Source organism: Trichomycterus rosablanca, chromosome 24 (genome assembly GCF_030014385.1).
Source record: "Trichomycterus rosablanca isolate fTriRos1 chromosome 24, fTriRos1.hap1, whole genome shotgun sequence".
Classification (NCBI taxonomy): Eukaryota; Metazoa; Chordata; class Actinopteri; order Siluriformes; family Trichomycteridae; genus Trichomycterus; species Trichomycterus rosablanca.
The window spans coordinates 4,224,848-4,241,045 of record NC_086011.1 but is presented as its reverse complement, the minus strand read 5'-3'; the positions used below and the strand labels follow the sequence as shown (position 1 = coordinate 4,241,045).

Genomic DNA, 16,198 nt, shown 5'->3' with positions numbered 1-16,198 from the left:
TGAAGTCTTTAATAAAATTAGAGTGAAGAGAAACTTCATGTACCATTCAAATACAGATGATTCTGTTATACAATAAAATACTTAAAACAGAAAAACATACTTGGACATTACTTGGACTACATTTTAAGTGCAGTAAAGAGGTGATAACATATCACAACATTAAGTTGAAAAATTCTTCAAGACACAAAGCTCACAGAGCTGTAAGAGCGGTCTTCATAGTATTAAAAGTCTTTACAAAAGACAGAAAAAACATGAAAAGTTTCCAACATTTAAACAAGAAAGAAACTTTCCAAAACTGCTGTTATAGGGAAAGAAAGTTTGCTTTACAAAAGACATAATTATTTTCAAGTCTTGAATAAACACATTTTCAGCAAAAGAAAGTTTTTCCCAGAACAGAATAATTAAAATAAAACCATAAATATGGTTAAATATTTACCTTTGATAAGGTATAAATGACACAACTTTCAAAATTAAAAAGAAATTATAAATCAGCATTTATCATATTGATAACTAATGTATTAAAATGTCATTTTAAGACATAAAATTGTGAATCTCCTTCGCAGAAGGATTAAAATGCTCATTGTACAAAATAAATGTAAAAGTCTATTTTTAAATCAGTCAATTTTTACCTTAAATTAATGTCTAACAGATATGCATGAAGATCTTGATCTTCATTTTAATAGACTGTACTAGAATCCTGGCTGAAAGAAGTTTCTTTCTCAAAATAGAAAGATATAAACTTATAATAATTAAGTTTTAAACTGAATTAAACTTCTGCTCATGCAAAAGTTGAGCAAAAATTAATAAAGTTCATCCACATGGTGTCTTTCCTTTATGCCACATGCCGCTCTTCCCTTTACCAGGGTCTCCAGAGGGTGAGCATAACTGAACTCTACTCTTCGTACTGATTTGTAGAGCTCAGCTGAATCATCACACTTTCACTCAGATTCTCATGCTGAAGTAATTCAGCAGTTTTCTGTGGCTCTGTGTATTCACTGCTTCTTTGGACAGGAAGTGAACGATCTTTTGGGCACATCTGGAAAAGCCTTGATGGACAGCTGCTGAGCTGGAGGAGAATTCAGGCTGCTGTTGCCGCCTTAAGAAGCTGACTGTCATCTCCAGGATGTCTGCTTTTTCCAGCTTGGAATCAGGTTGCTGGTTGAGGAACTCTGGAGCCAGGAGAGACTTCAGCTGCTCAATGCTGTTGTTGATGCAATCTTCTCCACCATCGGCTTCCTCAGCTGCACAACACAGACAAAAATAATTTAGTTTTCTTTATCTTGATGCATTAAGAATAAGTGATTCAAATGTAAAAAATCTTTAAAATGAAGCAGGATCTTAATTTACCTTGTTGTTTAGAGGTTGGTGCTGATGTGAGAGGTTCATTGATGAAGTGATGGCTGGTACCATGGTTGGGTCTCTGTGTTGTAGATCTCTGTAGAGTGAATCTGATTTGTACCGACTGCATCTCCTCTATTTATACTCCCAAATCTCCATATGAATGGGTGAGTCCTGGGCTTGTTGGAGTTTCTCACACTTTGGAGCCACTAGGAGACTTTAAACAGACAATAAGGGATGTAGGGCTGCCACATGCTCAGTGATCTAGGAAGGGACAATGTCCATGTCTCTGGGGAGCAAGTAAAAAGCTGGGGGTGATTGAGAGAATCTGGGAAAGTAGTGACCCTGTAAAAGAGCAAATCTGATACCTGATGTTTAAATCAATGATACTGACAGTACACAATTATTAACACTGTACACACACGTGAATGTGTTACTGGTGATTTTATTCTCAATTGAAAGTTTAAATTTAATTTCTAATCAATTTCTTATTTTTATTAGTTTGATAGTGTTTGCTGGTTGACTCACCAACAGAATTAGAAGTAATCAAGTCAATAAATACTAAGTTCCAGCATGAGAAGACACTTACAAATTGGTGTAACACCTAGTGCTTTTGTTGTTAACTGAAATTACACATTAATGAAAGTTCACTGATATAATAAGTGTGCTAAGCCTTACGGTCACATGGCTTTTTATGTGGCTTTATCATTATTTAAAGTACTTATACTTCTTTATCCTCCCTTATACTTCTCACAGTGACCAAGCCAAACCATGTGGTAGAATAATTATTCTATTTATAAGTGTGTCTATTAGCTTGCATGTGTCCAAAATATGCAGTAATTGGTGAAGTTCTGGATGTTAATGACAATAGAATGTGATTCTGCTCTCCTGAGCTTTCCCACACTCAGCTTGTAAGAATGGGAGGGTGTTAACAATAGAAGTGTGTCCATTCACATGATAATTTTACTTTTCAATAAAGAGGCCTTATGAGAATCATCACTTAGGGCAGTGACTGAATGGCTCTGGGGAAAATATTTTCGTATTTCTAAAACAATTGCTTTAGAGTTTAAACAGCCCCCAACCAATTACCTAACATTTTAGTATGTGCTAATATTGTGGAGTAAAACACTATAAATGCAACCATTACAATATGAATCTTTGTAGTTTAAAGCATATTTTCGTGCTATTAAACTCTACAATTACTAACAAACTTACTAAACATATTATAACATTGTGCTTTTCTACAAAGATTGCTGATTAGCGTTGGGACGCTGGGGAGTGTAGTGTTCAGAATGACACTGGCCTCAGTTTACGACTTTACGACTGCTGGTTAAAATGTCCTGAAGTAATTATTCATATAATGAATTACTTAAAACAAAATTACTTAAAACAAAATTGGGTTTACTTAATTTAACAGGACATTTTCTCATTCTTTTCTTATTCTCTGTTCAATATATTTCACATATTTTAGGCCAACGGCTACATAATCGTCAGACTTAAATCAACTAATTATAAAACCATGACGAAAGTGCACGAAGGCGCACGAAAAAGCACGAAGGCGCACGAAAAAGCACGAAGGCGCACGAAAAAGCACGAAGGCGCACGAAAAAGCACGAAGGCATACGTAAGCGCACGAAAGGGCACGAAGGCGCTTAAATACCCACGGTAAAAACAAAGACGCACAAACCTGAACGGAGGCACAAGGAAGCGCACGAAAATAGCACAACAACACCAACATGCGACGCAACGAGTCAGATAGGTTTGAAGTACGTTCTTTTTGTTTAGATTTTCTCTTTATCTTGCTTCAAACGCGACAGAGAGGACGCTGTTTTAGTCGACAGTGTGGAGGGAATACAGTGTGAGAGTGGGTGCTAATAGAAGTGTTCCTGTTCACATGTGAGTGATTACATGTAGAAAACTGGCTCCTTGTTGATAAATATTTAGCAAGTGTGGTCGTTATTGCTATTGTTTCTTACAGTGTGATTCTATACTGATACTACATAGTGCACTACTCTGTATTGTGCCTTAGTCAAACAATAGATAGTTGCACTGTTCCTACCATCAAAGATGCAGTGACTGGTTTCAGTTATTTTTTCCAGTTCATTTTGTTTTACCACTTTGTTATCCTGGTCAGGGTCGTGGTGGGCCAGTGAGCACGATGCATTAACACAATGCAAAGTGAAATGATTTTTTTTACACTGGTAACTGGTATTAATGTTCATGTAAATACTGATGTGGTGTTTACGGCACTACACGCACAGTAATGTGCTGGATTCACTGACATTAGCAGTTTTGATGCAAAACTAAATTGCCCCACCTGGCGGTGAAAACACGCCACATCACTGCTGAATTTGTGCTGAGGGAGCAGTGTTTTGTTTTTAACTCTTGTTCTCTTTGTCTATTACATATTGTATAAGAATCTGAAACCATTTAGTCTTCTTCTAGAAGCCACATTATTAGGTTAGTATGTGGTTTTATTAACTTCTTACCTGCAGTTTATTAAACCAAGTGTACTAACAGGAATTTTTCAGTAATGTTTTCTTCTTATTTATTGTTTGTTTGATTGCTGACATTTGCTCAACCAGTGGCCTTTTTGTATAATTGCAATTTTTATTAAAACCATTTTAAATGTGCAGAATTAATAAAAAAAATGCAATAACAAAAAATAAATATAATACATACGTTTTAAAACATTGCCATTTAAAATATTCTGCCATATCAACAACTGATGTAAATAAACATTAAGCAAAGCAAATAAGTGGAATTGGTGTATTTATAATTTTTACATCAGTATATTGGGGGGCATTTGAGCATATCTGAAAATATTAAAAAATTCAAATACAGTACTGTTGTTAATCTGAAATAGTTTCTTATTTAAAGAGGAACAATTTTGTTTATTTCTACTTTGTTTAATTGTTTAGTCATTATAAGAACAGGTTGTGTATTATGAGAGCCCAAATTATTTCAAACTATGACAAACTGGCTCAAATGCTTTATGGTATTACTTTGTTAACATAAGCGCCTAAAGGGGGCGCGAAAACACACGAAGACGCACGAAAGGACACGAAGCGACACGAAGCAGCAGAACGGTAAACAAGTTTTAGCTAAATAAGAAGTCCGTATTCATTAATAGTTTTTAAAATAAAATGAAATCAAATGTTGCGTGTGCAAAACTTAGATGTGTTCTCTGTAGCCGATGGGTTTACTTATTTTCACTTAAAATGTACCCACTGTTAATCGAAAACAGTTCCTTATTTAAAGAGGAACAGGTTTACATATACATTTTCAGCATTTAGCATATGCCTTTATCCAAAGCGACTTACATTACAGTTACAGTATATAGTCTAAGCAATTGTGGGTTAAGGGCCTTGCTCAAGGGCCCAACAGCAGCAACCTGGCCGTGGTGGGGCTTGAACCAGCGACCCTCTGATTACTGGTCCAGTACCTTAACCACTAGGCTAAAGCTGGCCCTAGGTTTATTTAGGTTATATTTATTATAAGAACATGCTGTGTGATATCAAAGCTTAAAATGCTTTAAAACTATGATGCAGACTTTTAATTCAAAGTAGAAAATACACAAAAAATTTGGATATACAGGAATTAAACAGTGCATTGGAGTACAAGAACAAGCAAATGTATTACACCATCACAAGTGTTTATTTAAGCAGTCTGGAGACATGACACTACTGCTGGACTCTACATTAATTACAAATAATTCTTTTAGCATGATGTATCTAGATTGGTTGGTAAGTGCAAATTATCCTTGTTTGCAGTAAAATAACCAGTGTTTAATTAATCCTGCTTAATTATTGCATGTCTGAATCTAACCCTGGCAATCAGTCTCTGAGAATTCCTTATAAAAATACCTATTTCGATTATTTACAAATAATTTGTTATAGTTATTAATGTTTTTTTCTAGTCTCAGGAAAGCTTTTTGTTGCTACTGCTGCCAGAATTCTGCTGACGGGTCATGAAGTCCATGATGAGATTAGCAGCCTTCCGAGGCCGCTCCATCACCACCGTATGGCCACAGTTATCTAGCAGATCGACCTGGCAACCAGGCACGGAATCAGCCAACACAGCTGCACCGGATACATCCAGCACCTAAAAGATAAACATCCACACATTCAAATAACAAGGTAAACCTTAACAATACAGTATCATGCAAAAGATTCAACATGTCTGGTCAGATATGTTTTGTCAATTTAAATAAAATAAGTAAACAACTTCTGTTCAATGACAAATACTGTTCATTTGTCAAATTTGACAATGATGAAAAACAAAATATGGCATGTGCAAAAATAATCGTATTTAATATTCTAAATGTAGCTAATAAAGAGAACTGTGCATACATTTTAATTAGTTTAAACACAATATAAACACAATGTTATTGTTCAACATTATTTTTTAATTTCAGACAATTCGTAAGAATCGTACCTGATCCTGTTTGCCCCAAATGACTTGTAGTGGCATTGAGATGAGATGCATGTTCTCATGTAGGCAGTGTCTGGAATTTTCTTTCACTAGCTCCAAGAAAACTAAAGCATGATTGAAAAATAAAGCAAGTTACTATTCGTCAATTAGTTCATTTACAGGTATATAAGTTGGTAGTGTTGAATAGAACTCACCCTCACGGTAGAAGTTGTTGTGTGGAGTACGGACTTTGACCAATCCTTGAAGAATCTATCAAATAAGAGCAAGCCTTAAGAGAAAATTAATGCTTTGAGCCCTTCATGTTGTTTTGCATAGTGGCAATGGTCGGGGAAATTATGATTCAATTAGCAATGGCAATTCAGCTGTGATTTACCATTTTTGTGTGTATTGGCTAATAACTTGATGGCCAACAGTATGTGGACACCCCCTCTTAATGATTAGGTGTTTCAGACACACCCATTGCTAGTAGGTGTTTAATTATATAAAATGAATTTTATGTTTTCGATGTTTTAGGAACAGTTTAGAAAATGCCCCTGCCTGTTCCACTATGGCTGACAGATTGTTTGAACTCAAGTGAGCTGCAAAGCCCTCTTGTTACATTAACTGCAAGCAAGGCTAATTAACATTAGTGCACAAATTCTCTTTCAAATATGTAGCCATAAATTCCCATAGGCACACTCCAAAAATGTGTGAAAACCCTCCCCAGAAGTGGAGGTATTAAAAGCCCACATCATATTAATGCCTTATTATGTTATTCACCACAGAGATGGTAATAACAAAGGAATCCACTGTATCTATAATGAAGATGTAAATATTTTGTAAAGCACCTGATTTTAAACAAAAAAGGATATGCAGCCAGAATCTTTCACCTGCCACTGCCACTTTTGTGCCTCTAATACAGTTTTAGGTTGTAATAAACAGTGGTACCTGATAAGGGATCTTGAAACGCACATAAGACAACAGTTTCATCATGTCCGCCATCTCTTCCGCTGTGGAGGGGATGAGGGGGATGCCCTGAACATCCTTGCTTTCCTCCAAGTCTTTCAGACGCTTTACAAATTCATTATCTGCTGTGTACTTTAGACCTACACCACAGAAATGATGGCAAAATAAAAGGCCATGTTTCTGAGAAGATCAGCTTCATGTAAAACTAAACAGTCAACCCTAAAAATACAGATACATTACTGACCTGCAGGACAGATTAATGTGAGACTGGAGAGGTCAGAAGGATAGCGGGCAGCATAAACCCCAGCTACACATCCACCCATGGATGTGCCCACCAAGTGGAACGGCTTTTTATTGAGTTGGATGCTTTCTACAAACTACAAATGTGTACAGTGTTAGTCCATGCAACATTCACACAGATATTTAATTCAATCAGCATTAAAAATGATTACAGAATAGCAAAGATGGCGGAAGCCTTTTCGTCTCATACACAGACTTAATCGGTCGGAAATGAAGCCCACATAAAATGCTTTTATTTTGTGCAAGTACACAGACACAGTGATGAACAAACTGCTCCAGGCATTAACAAGGGCATCTATTTTTGGAACTTTCAGAAACCAAGGAGAGCGTACAAAGAGTCACGTACATCTACCATCAGTTCCTCATGAGAGTCGTGCTTCTCCTGTGGTTTTCTTTTTCCTGATTTTCTGGTTTGTTGTACATTCTTTATATTAAACAGTGCACTTTTTATATTTATGATTAATGCGATATGATTAATGCTTCTCATATTAACCTGTCTACCAATGGTTTGACACCTGTTTTTTGCTAGTAAATGGCAAGTAACTGTGATAAATTCATTGATAAATGTCTAAAAATCAAAAATACATACCTGATGTATCCTCCTGACTTGGCCCTCTATAGAGTAGTCCACTGCACTGGTGCGTGTGGTGCCTTCATGGCCGGGCATGTCAACACACACCAGATGCACATTGGCTGGAAGGAACTGCAAATTTTGATAATTAATACGTGTGTTTATGTGAGGATTTCAACACCTGTAGCTTTTCTGTACAAACACTTGAGGGGTTTTGAATCATTTTATATGTGTGAAGTACAGTAAGGTCAATTAATATTTTTTATTTTTAAGTTGAAGTGTTGAAGTCTTTACCTTCACAAGACTGAGCCACATGTCTTTATGAGCAGAAAAGCCATGAAGCAAGAGTAAAGAGGGTCGACTGCCTGGCTTTCCTCTGTGTGTATAACAGAACCGATATCCTTCATGCTCAGCATAATCCACCTGGAGCCCTAATCTCCTTCTCCAATACCTGTGGAATTAGAAACAAGGTTTAGGTGATCAGTTGTATCACTTTCTTTTGTTTTGCAAAAGCATCTGCTTCTTGCATTAGGGAGGCCAAATTAAAAAAAAATCTATTACAGTACAGGTTGTTAAACAATAATGGTTAGTATCAGCACTTATGCATTTTAGTGGGTGTTTAGTGGGTGTCAGAAAATTGAGGTAATGCAAAAATGCTGCAAATTTGCTTAGTACGTTCTTGTGGAAATAAGCTTAATGCCATCAAAATAGCTTTTAAATCATTTGGCTGTTATGGCTAACCTGGTAGAGCTAATCTGATGAGCTGAAGTTTGCCCTTCAGTTTAAAACTGTATTCTATTCTGCTTCATGTTTAATGTGAGCGGTCATGGTGACTCTGACTGAAGTGCGTAATGCCTCAAAGTAATTACAGAGAACACTGACCCCTGGGCAGATTACATAACGTCCAGCTGGGATGGGACTAACACATGGGGGTTGTAATGTCCTTGAAAGCTTAAAAATTTACCAATTACTTTATTTCATGAGTTTATCTTCAATACAGTGAATGATCAGACTGCATTTTGTGTTTATTTTGTGTTTGAAAACATATAATTTGAAAATTTAGCAAAAACGGAAGAAATCAGGTACGGGGCAAATACTTTTTCACAGCACTGTATACATACTTTACCGTCACACCCTGCAATTTATTTTTACTGATCTACCTTTAACCTGCTAAGACGAGGTAAATTGTGTGTAAGTAACTGCCCTGATTTATGTGAACTGATAAAAGAGGCGCTACTAAAATAATAGGTTCTCTAAAAGGTTGATTGTGCCTACTTTAATGCCAACATCTTAGATAAAGCTTGTCAAATATCATAATAAAAAAACTAAATTAATAAGCCATGCAAACAAATTTGTGGAATGAACAAAGCGAATTGGAGACCTAACAAGACACACAGAGCTCACTTGTCTTTTATCACACAAGAGTTTTTAGACTGTCAACTTAATTTCTAATTCACTTGTTTCAGGACTATCAACAAAGCATTTCCTAATAAATGCCAAAATAGAAAATGATAGGCCAGGGGTGGTATTAAATAACAACACCAAATGTAGCTTGCTATTTGTTTTTTTTATACTGATATAATTTGTAATAGCATATAATGATGGCTACAATACTACTAAAATCATAAAGGAAATTCTCACCAACCTAAAACACAGACACCATTCACAGACATTTCACAAGAACTACATTAATACTGAGAGCATTAAATCTATTTAATCTATATAAAAAATTGATTTTGTAAGACAATACAAAATTACTGTTAACACCAAGCCGAATAATAGTTTACAAATCTGATTTTAAAAAATCTAAATAAGCAATGATCAGCTGTGTTCCAGTCAAACATCCTCTCACTCACCAATAATAGACCTTGATAAGCGCTGCAGGCCACAGCAGAAACGAAGCTACAAAAGCCAGGATGGGAACTGTAAGAGTACCTCCGGCTATGATCAACATATTTACTACGTCCAAATCCATCACCAAACCTCACCTGTTAATTAAAGAAAAACATTATAAGCAAAATCAAGAAAAAGCATTTCTGCATGTTAAAGACCATCAAGACCAGGGTGACCAAAATATAGGCTTCTTCAAAGGTCAGGTGTTCCGATTATTGAGATGAGATTGGAGGTGTGAGTTATAGCTGTTTCCTATAAAAGCCAAAAGGCCCTGTTCTTCTTAAGAAAGATCTGTTCATTTAGACCATGACCATAATCATATTTTATGATGTAAAAGTCATTCTAAAGACCCAGGTGTTTCCTCAATTCGCATCCATTCTGAGGCACTTTGTTGTATTATGACACAACTCACATCACACCTTGAGCAAAGTGCACTTATAAAAAAAAAGAAAAAAGAAAAAAACTTCTTTATCTTATCATCAGCCTGACAGCACATTGTGAAATCCAGAGAAGAGTTGTGGTTTAATATGGTTTTAGTATAATTGGTTTTAAACATTTAAAGTATAACTTAATGAAACCATAACTCTTCTGGATTTCACAATGTGGAGGAAGGATTTTATTCGAGCATGAAAATGCCCGCATAAAATTCTTCTGACAATTTGTAATAACTTTTGTAATAAAGCCAATCTTGTTGTGCTAATATTTAGAACTTGAATTATTTCATACCTTTACATTTACATTTTAAAGTATATATGAACCTGTCATCCTCTCTTTGTCTTAAACCTATCTGTTTCTGCATATAAACATTTTGTTCATATTAAATAAACAAATAAAATGATACTGTAGGAACATTTAAAATATAGTGAATTACCCAAAAAAATTGTTAGAACATTTGCTTCCCCTCCCTGTACATGCTGCAAGTTATACAGTGGTCATAAACTTTATTGCATCTGTACATGTGAACCTTTGCCACAAAAACCTGCTGTTACAGAATGAGCTTTCATTATCAGACAGCTTTAATGTGGAGCAACTTTTAGCCTGGTAGAGCAGGACAGGGGTGCAGGACAGGGGAGCAGAGCAGGAACATGCAGATCCATGATTTGACCATTTGAACAGGAGGCGTGTTCACGTGCCTTTGAAATCCTCAACAAACCAAAGCCGAACACGATCACGTGAACGCGCACTGACTGTACAAGCGTCTCCTCACATTTGTCCTATTTGTGTGTAGGTGCATTTAGCATGCAAAACATTCTGCTAAGGTACTAGTCCATTTTCTCCACAATAAGCACATTTTAATGTAAGATTTGCGCAGAATTATAAGTACAGATCATGTTATATTACAGATTACAATTTTAGATTTCCACTGTATTTCTGTCACACGTTATTACTTCATAAGAATGAACAGAAACCCGAGGCTTCACAGTGAAGCAAAAACACAATTTTGTTTTATCCTTTATATTATGTAACAGCTTAATAACACATGACTGTACCTTCTGTCCGCGTTTATAGAGTTTCTTTTCTGAAGATACACACACCACATCGACTAGAGAACGGAATAGAACAGAAAAGAACAGAGCAAGTGAAGAACCCTACACATGATCAGCCTCTGCAGTACAAAAGCCATCACTGACAGTTCTAGTGTTGCCAGGTAACTACAGAAATTCCCCCAAACACTGTTTAATATCCGCTCTTATTTTAAATATTTTATTTAATATTTGATAATAATGTTAAATCAGAAATATACAAACATTTCTACACACTGAGGAAATCGTTACCAGTATTATCAAAATGACCGTAGACATTAAGGATTACAAGTCAATCTGGCAACACTGTATTCACAGTATACTCAAGGCAGAGTTCTAATACTTGCCGGTAAACAGACCTTGTGCTTAGTTTAAAGGAAAAGACCTTTAACATTTTAACTGAGAATTATTGATTTTATTGGTTTGCGCCAAATGTTACCACATTTTAGAGCTTTCTAATCAGACAGACAGTAAGGTAGAACCAGCTTTATACTGGAATAACACAGAGGAGGTAAATTACAAGAAACATTAAAAATATAAAATGAAAAAATGTTATGTGAAATGTCTGGAAAAAAGACTACAAAAGGCACTTTTATGAATTGTTTTATCTAATAAAATGAGTTACACTGATTTCATTGTGTGTTTGTTTTTTTATAATTTATTAAGCTTTGTTTTAAAAGACATTCAAAAGACAAATCTGATAATTAATGACAAACTGGAACATGTGAATAACATGAAGTAAAAGAACAACGTCAGGTAAACTGCAGCATACATATTTTGTGACGGAATTAAGTGTATGAGAGGGATCCTTGTGGATCCAAAGTTCTTTTTTTTAAATTACAATAATTTGGTTGATTAAGAAAGCAAGTGTTCACTGCCTTCCCCATTCATGAACATCTGAAAGCCATTTCAAATGGAAACATACACATCACTTGTTATTTAGTGCCTAATATGAAGTGAAATTACAGACACAAACCGGATACAGGTTTTTTTTAAGATAAGTCCTTGGTCTAGAGCTCTACAGTCCAGGCGTTCACATGACAGGGAACACATCACTGTTTTCAGAGGAAGAAGCAATAAAACAGAGGAAGTTTTTGTCCTATACCCAACAGAGGGAATTTCTACATTTCTACTTATTCAGCAGGTATCTTTCCTGCAATGATGAAGCCCTTTGTGTTTCTCCTGCTGAGCCTTGGAGGAGCCCTGAGCCTTAAAATCTGCTCCTTTAATGTCCAGTCATTTGGAGAAAGCAAAATCTCCAAACCTCAAGTAATGAATGTGATATTGGCGGTAAGGATTGCTTTACATGTTTTAATTTTACTGTTATTTGTGAAATAATTCTTGTGCTGTGTGTAGGGCAAATGAATGTGTACTGTACTTCATTTCGTTATAGTGTTAAACATGTTTGTTATTTTTTAATGCATTAGTTTATTGATATATTTAAAAGGTCAATAAATATTAATGATAATTTACTGATAAAAGCTAAAGCTGAGACAACCATGAGTTTGCAAAGCAGTTATGCAGCCAAAATTTAGTGGTTTTTAGGAATAAATGGAATAAATTTTTTACATAATTACACATTATAAAAAGGTTACATCTGTAAACCCCAGACCACATTTCTTGTTTGAAACCTCATGAGACTATTGTGCTACTGTATGTCGAAAGTCTTGAGTATCAGCCTTTGTACTCTACTGGTTGTCTTGGGGATTGCATGACAGTATTCCATATTTTTGCAATAGTTCGGCTAAATGTCAATTCTGCAGATTAAATACCATGCCATGCCTCTGCTGCCCTCGGTTTGAATAACTGAATAATAAATTGTTACAATACTAATTTAACCATACAATAACCAGTAGGTGTTACCTTTTTTAAAAATTAAATTTGATGTTGTAGGTTTACTTAAAACAATAATGAACTTATAGCATCTGTAACAGTTTATATTTTCACATTGCAGAGCATCAGTCGCTGTGACCTAATGCTCATAATGGAAATTAAAGATGCTAAAGGAAAAGCATTTCCTCAGCTGATGACTCGTCTTAACAGGTACAATTAAACTTTCAGTGATCACATATAACTAACTGCACTATTTGGCATGCATAAGCTGTAAAAGCAGAACCATTTGTGATCTTTCGAACCCCCAGCCACAGATGGCTATGACAAAATTCCGGCACAAACTAGAACAAATCATTAAACAACTGACCATGGCTAATTGCTTTACAGCTGTGCCAGCAGGAAGCTCATGAAAAAGAAAAGGAAGAAAAAAAAAATTTACACATTCAGAAAAAGAAAAAAACTTAAATGTACATTTGTGGTCAACAAGCTTGTCACTGGACTGGTTGCCCTTAAAATGTAATGTTTTGTAGGCTTACCTCTTTATATTCAGTATAGTTTGTATGTAGATTGAAAGGGTGAAATGAATTTAAAAAGTAAACCTCATCAACTGCCCTTAGACAGTGTTAAGTGAGTTTTGATGCAGATGTCTGTTCTTTGTTAATGTTTAATCTCTGATTGTAGTAATTATAAATATGTTCCAGATCTGGAAAATAAGGAGTAAGCTTAAAAATGTTTATTTTATGAGTATTTAAGGTTGCCTGCAATAAGGTTCAGTGTACATTTGTATTGTACAGAAGGTTCACTGAACGTAGTCCTGAATACGGCTACATAATCAGTAAGAGACTGGGGCGAAAATCCTACAAGGAGCAGTACGCCTTCATCTACAGGTACTTGTGTACTCATGCACCAGATTATCAAACTTTTTTGTCACTGCCCTTTCAATGTCAAGTAACTTTCATGAAACTTTTTTTTATATTCAGCATTTTTTTAAATTTTTGTTTACTTAGGAAGAAGTTAGTTTCTGTGAAATCTGTTTATCAGTATCCCGATGTGCAGACTGAAGACTTGGACGCTTTTGCCAGAGAACCTTTTGTTGTGTGGTTTTCTTCAACAAATACAGGCAAGACAAACATGTAGTAGATGTAGTTAGTTGTGTTTGCATTGCATTTCAAGTGCCCCTGAGTAAATTTCCCTAAATTGAGTAAGGGTAACAAGGTTGAGTTAATAATAAAATAAGTATTGGAATGCTGTGGAATTCTAAATAACATTTGGTTCTGTCTCACTCTTCCTTTACAGAAATCAAGGATTTTGTCATTATACCCATTCACACAACTCCAGAAGCAGCAGTTAAAGAAATAGATGAGTTATATGATGTTTATCAAAATGTCTCAAAACATTTGCAGTCACAGGTAAAGCATCACCACAAAAATGACTCAATTTACTTACAGCTCAGTTGCTTAGAGCTGTATTTTAAGTGTTATTAAAGTACTTAATCCACTGCACTTCCACTGTGATAAATAATAATGAAGGTTGAATAGAAACCAGGCAGCACGTTGTACTTTACTGACCATTTCTGAATTGGAATTGGGTCTTCAGCATAAAATTCTGTTAGCACACTACATACAACCAAAAGGTTAATACAAACACAAACAAAAAACAATATGATATAAATAATAATAAAATAATGCAATGAGATCCTTTAGAGGATAGAGTTTGGAGCACACAGAGGTAACAATGAAATAAGAAACCCTGGCCTCTGAACAAGTGAAACTGATCTTTTCTTTGCAACCTGTACCTGGTTTTACACACAGCACCTTCTCAGATTACTGCATAACCCCCAGTTCCAGTTTCACATCTATCAGATTACGTGACAGTTTGTTTTTAACAGAATTACATCATCATGGGAGATTTCAACGCGGCCTGTGGTTACGTCCCTAAGAAGGAATGGCGTAACATCCGTCTGCACTCAGACCAGAGCTTCTTGTGGCTTACCGGTGATAAGCTGGATACTTCAGTGAAAACGTCTACCAAATGTGCTTATGATAGGTCAGGAACTATTTTAGTTTTAAATGTATGGCTATTTTAATGCATCACTATTGTAATGATGTATTAGTTTGTTATTAGTCATCAAACAAACATTGTGACTTAGTCATCATTCCTTGAACTGTATGTGCTAAACTTTCTATTAAATAATTTAAAAAATTTAAATCTACATTAAAAAGTACTGAGTGTTTGAATCTCATTATGTGGGCTGGCTGAATACAAATTAAAATAAATTACCTAAAAATTGAACAAACCCCTGACCTGATGTCACACTGCATGGCTTTCAGTAGCAGGATACTGAGCATCCTGACATTGCAGTGGTAAGATCTAAATGATGTATGATGATTCGTCTGTGTCTCTGCAGGGTCGTCCTTCACGGAGAGACGATGATCAAGGCTGTCAGATCAGACTCAGTTGAAGTGTATGATTTCAAGCAGGTGTTTGGACTCACTGAACCAGAGGTTTTTATTATAGTTTGGGCTACCATTTAGTTTTGTAGATGTGATCTTGTGGTGTTCACATGTTTACCATATTACCCATTCCTATTATTTCATTTATCCTCAGATTTTTTTGTCTCTCTTTTTCTAGGCCTTGGCTGTGAGTGATCATTTTCCTCTATGCTTCACGGTGAATGCAGCTAGAAAAAATGGTTGACAGCTTCTTCTTGGCACTGCTTCTTTAACCCTTATCAAAAATAATTTAAAAGGGTAATTCTTACAATTATGTGGTATTCTTGTTTAAAAAATTTACAGATTTGTATCCAAAATACTTTCATTCAAGTTATTTCCCAATACTAACATATCTGTCAAAATATTACAAATATATTACAGTTAATTTCATTTTAGTATTTTTGTAATCAGTGAAATATTGTAACAATTTAAATTCTAAGCATTTAACTTGTAGTGAATTGTCACACAGTGTTTTTTAATCAATAATGTTAACATAATCTGATATGAATGAAACTAGCTTTTTGAGGAAGCATCTTCACAGGCTCTCACATCATTCTTTATTAATTAAACAATTAAAAAATTCTGTGCATTCACTCATTTACTGGAATGATGAGTTTTTACCTACATTACAATAATTACTGTAGACACCACACATGAAAATAAAACATTGAAGGGGAATTTATGGGGACTCATCATAAGCTCTATATATATACAAACTATATATTTGAACCACTTATTAAATAGTTTTATAAGAAAGGCAACGTCAGTGTCGATGAAGTGGGTTGTTAATTATAAACCAGCAGATTCCAGGTTTGTTGACTGGTCACTATAGGAGATGGTGTGTTGAACTGTTATTGTTTTTAGTATTG

General features: G+C 35.3%; 2 protein-coding genes and 1 pseudogene across 5 annotated transcripts; 1 reads left to right on the top strand and 2 right to left on the bottom strand.

Annotated features, from left to right (window-relative positions):
- Window positions 1–856: 856 nt before the first annotated feature.
- Window positions 857–1,440, bottom strand: LOC134301970 (transcription factor HES-5-like; annotated as a pseudogene).
- A 3,534-nt stretch (window positions 1,441–4,974) lies between these two features.
- Window positions 4,975–11,058, bottom strand: abhd6a (abhydrolase domain containing 6, acylglycerol lipase a). Of its 2 annotated transcripts, XM_062986114.1 has the most exons (9): window positions 10,972–11,058; window positions 9,445–9,576; window positions 7,883–8,039; window positions 7,607–7,720; window positions 6,962–7,094; window positions 6,700–6,857; window positions 5,967–6,021; window positions 5,776–5,876; window positions 4,975–5,442 (listed from the first exon to the last, which is right to left on the bottom strand). In XM_062986114.1, exons 2-9 carry the CDS (start codon window positions 9,561–9,563, stop codon window positions 5,260–5,262), a joined length of 1,020 nt encoding a protein of 339 aa, XP_062842184.1. In that variant the 5' UTR covers window positions 9,564–9,576; window positions 10,972–11,058; the 3' UTR covers window positions 4,975–5,259. The 2 variants fall into 2 exon arrangements, with proteins under 2 accessions (XP_062842184.1, XP_062842185.1); XM_062986115.1 differs by lacking the exon at window positions 10,972–11,058 and having other exon boundaries at window positions 9,445–9,803.
- Window positions 11,044–16,161, top strand: LOC134301436 (deoxyribonuclease gamma-like). 3 transcript variants are annotated; one of them, XM_062986116.1, is made up of 9 exons: window positions 11,044–11,129; window positions 12,146–12,294; window positions 12,959–13,047; window positions 13,632–13,724; window positions 13,845–13,957; window positions 14,134–14,246; window positions 14,726–14,883; window positions 15,245–15,341; window positions 15,469–16,161. In XM_062986116.1, the coding sequence occupies exons 2-9, from the start codon at window positions 12,163–12,165 to the stop codon at window positions 15,532–15,534; spliced, it is 861 nt and encodes a 286-aa protein (XP_062842186.1). In that variant the 5' UTR covers window positions 11,044–11,129; window positions 12,146–12,162; the 3' UTR covers window positions 15,535–16,161. The 3 variants fall into 3 exon arrangements, with proteins under 3 accessions (XP_062842186.1, XP_062842187.1, XP_062842188.1); XM_062986117.1 differs by having other exon boundaries at window positions 11,053–11,129; window positions 12,149–12,294; XM_062986118.1 differs by lacking the exons at window positions 11,044–11,129; window positions 12,146–12,294; window positions 12,959–13,047 and adding an exon at window positions 13,069–13,353.
- Window positions 16,162–16,198: the final 37 nt, after the last annotated feature.

Bases quoted from the DNA above. Each gene is read 5' to 3' on its own strand.
- abhd6a (XM_062986114.1), bottom strand. From the start codon at position 9,563: ATGGATTTGGACGTAGTAAATATGTTGATCATAGCCGGAGGTACTCTT. The intron at 8,040-9,444 runs GTGAGTGAGAGG...CTAATTCCACAG, and splicing joins CTTATCAAGGTCTATTATTG to GTATTGGAGAAGGAGATTAG. The intron at 5,443-5,775 runs GTACGATTCTTA...TTTATCTTTTAG, and splicing joins TTTGGGGCAAACAGGATCAG to GTGCTGGATGTATCCGGTGC.
- LOC134301436 (XM_062986116.1), top strand. From the start codon at position 12,163: ATGATGAAGCCCTTTGTGTTTCTCCTGCTGAGCCTTGGAGGAGCCCTG. The intron at 13,048-13,631 runs GTACAATTAAAC...TGTATTGTACAG, and splicing joins CTGATGACTCGTCTTAACAG to AAGGTTCACTGAACGTAGTC. The intron at 14,884-15,244 runs GTCAGGAACTAT...GTGTCTCTGCAG, and splicing joins ACCAAATGTGCTTATGATAG to GGTCGTCCTTCACGGAGAGA.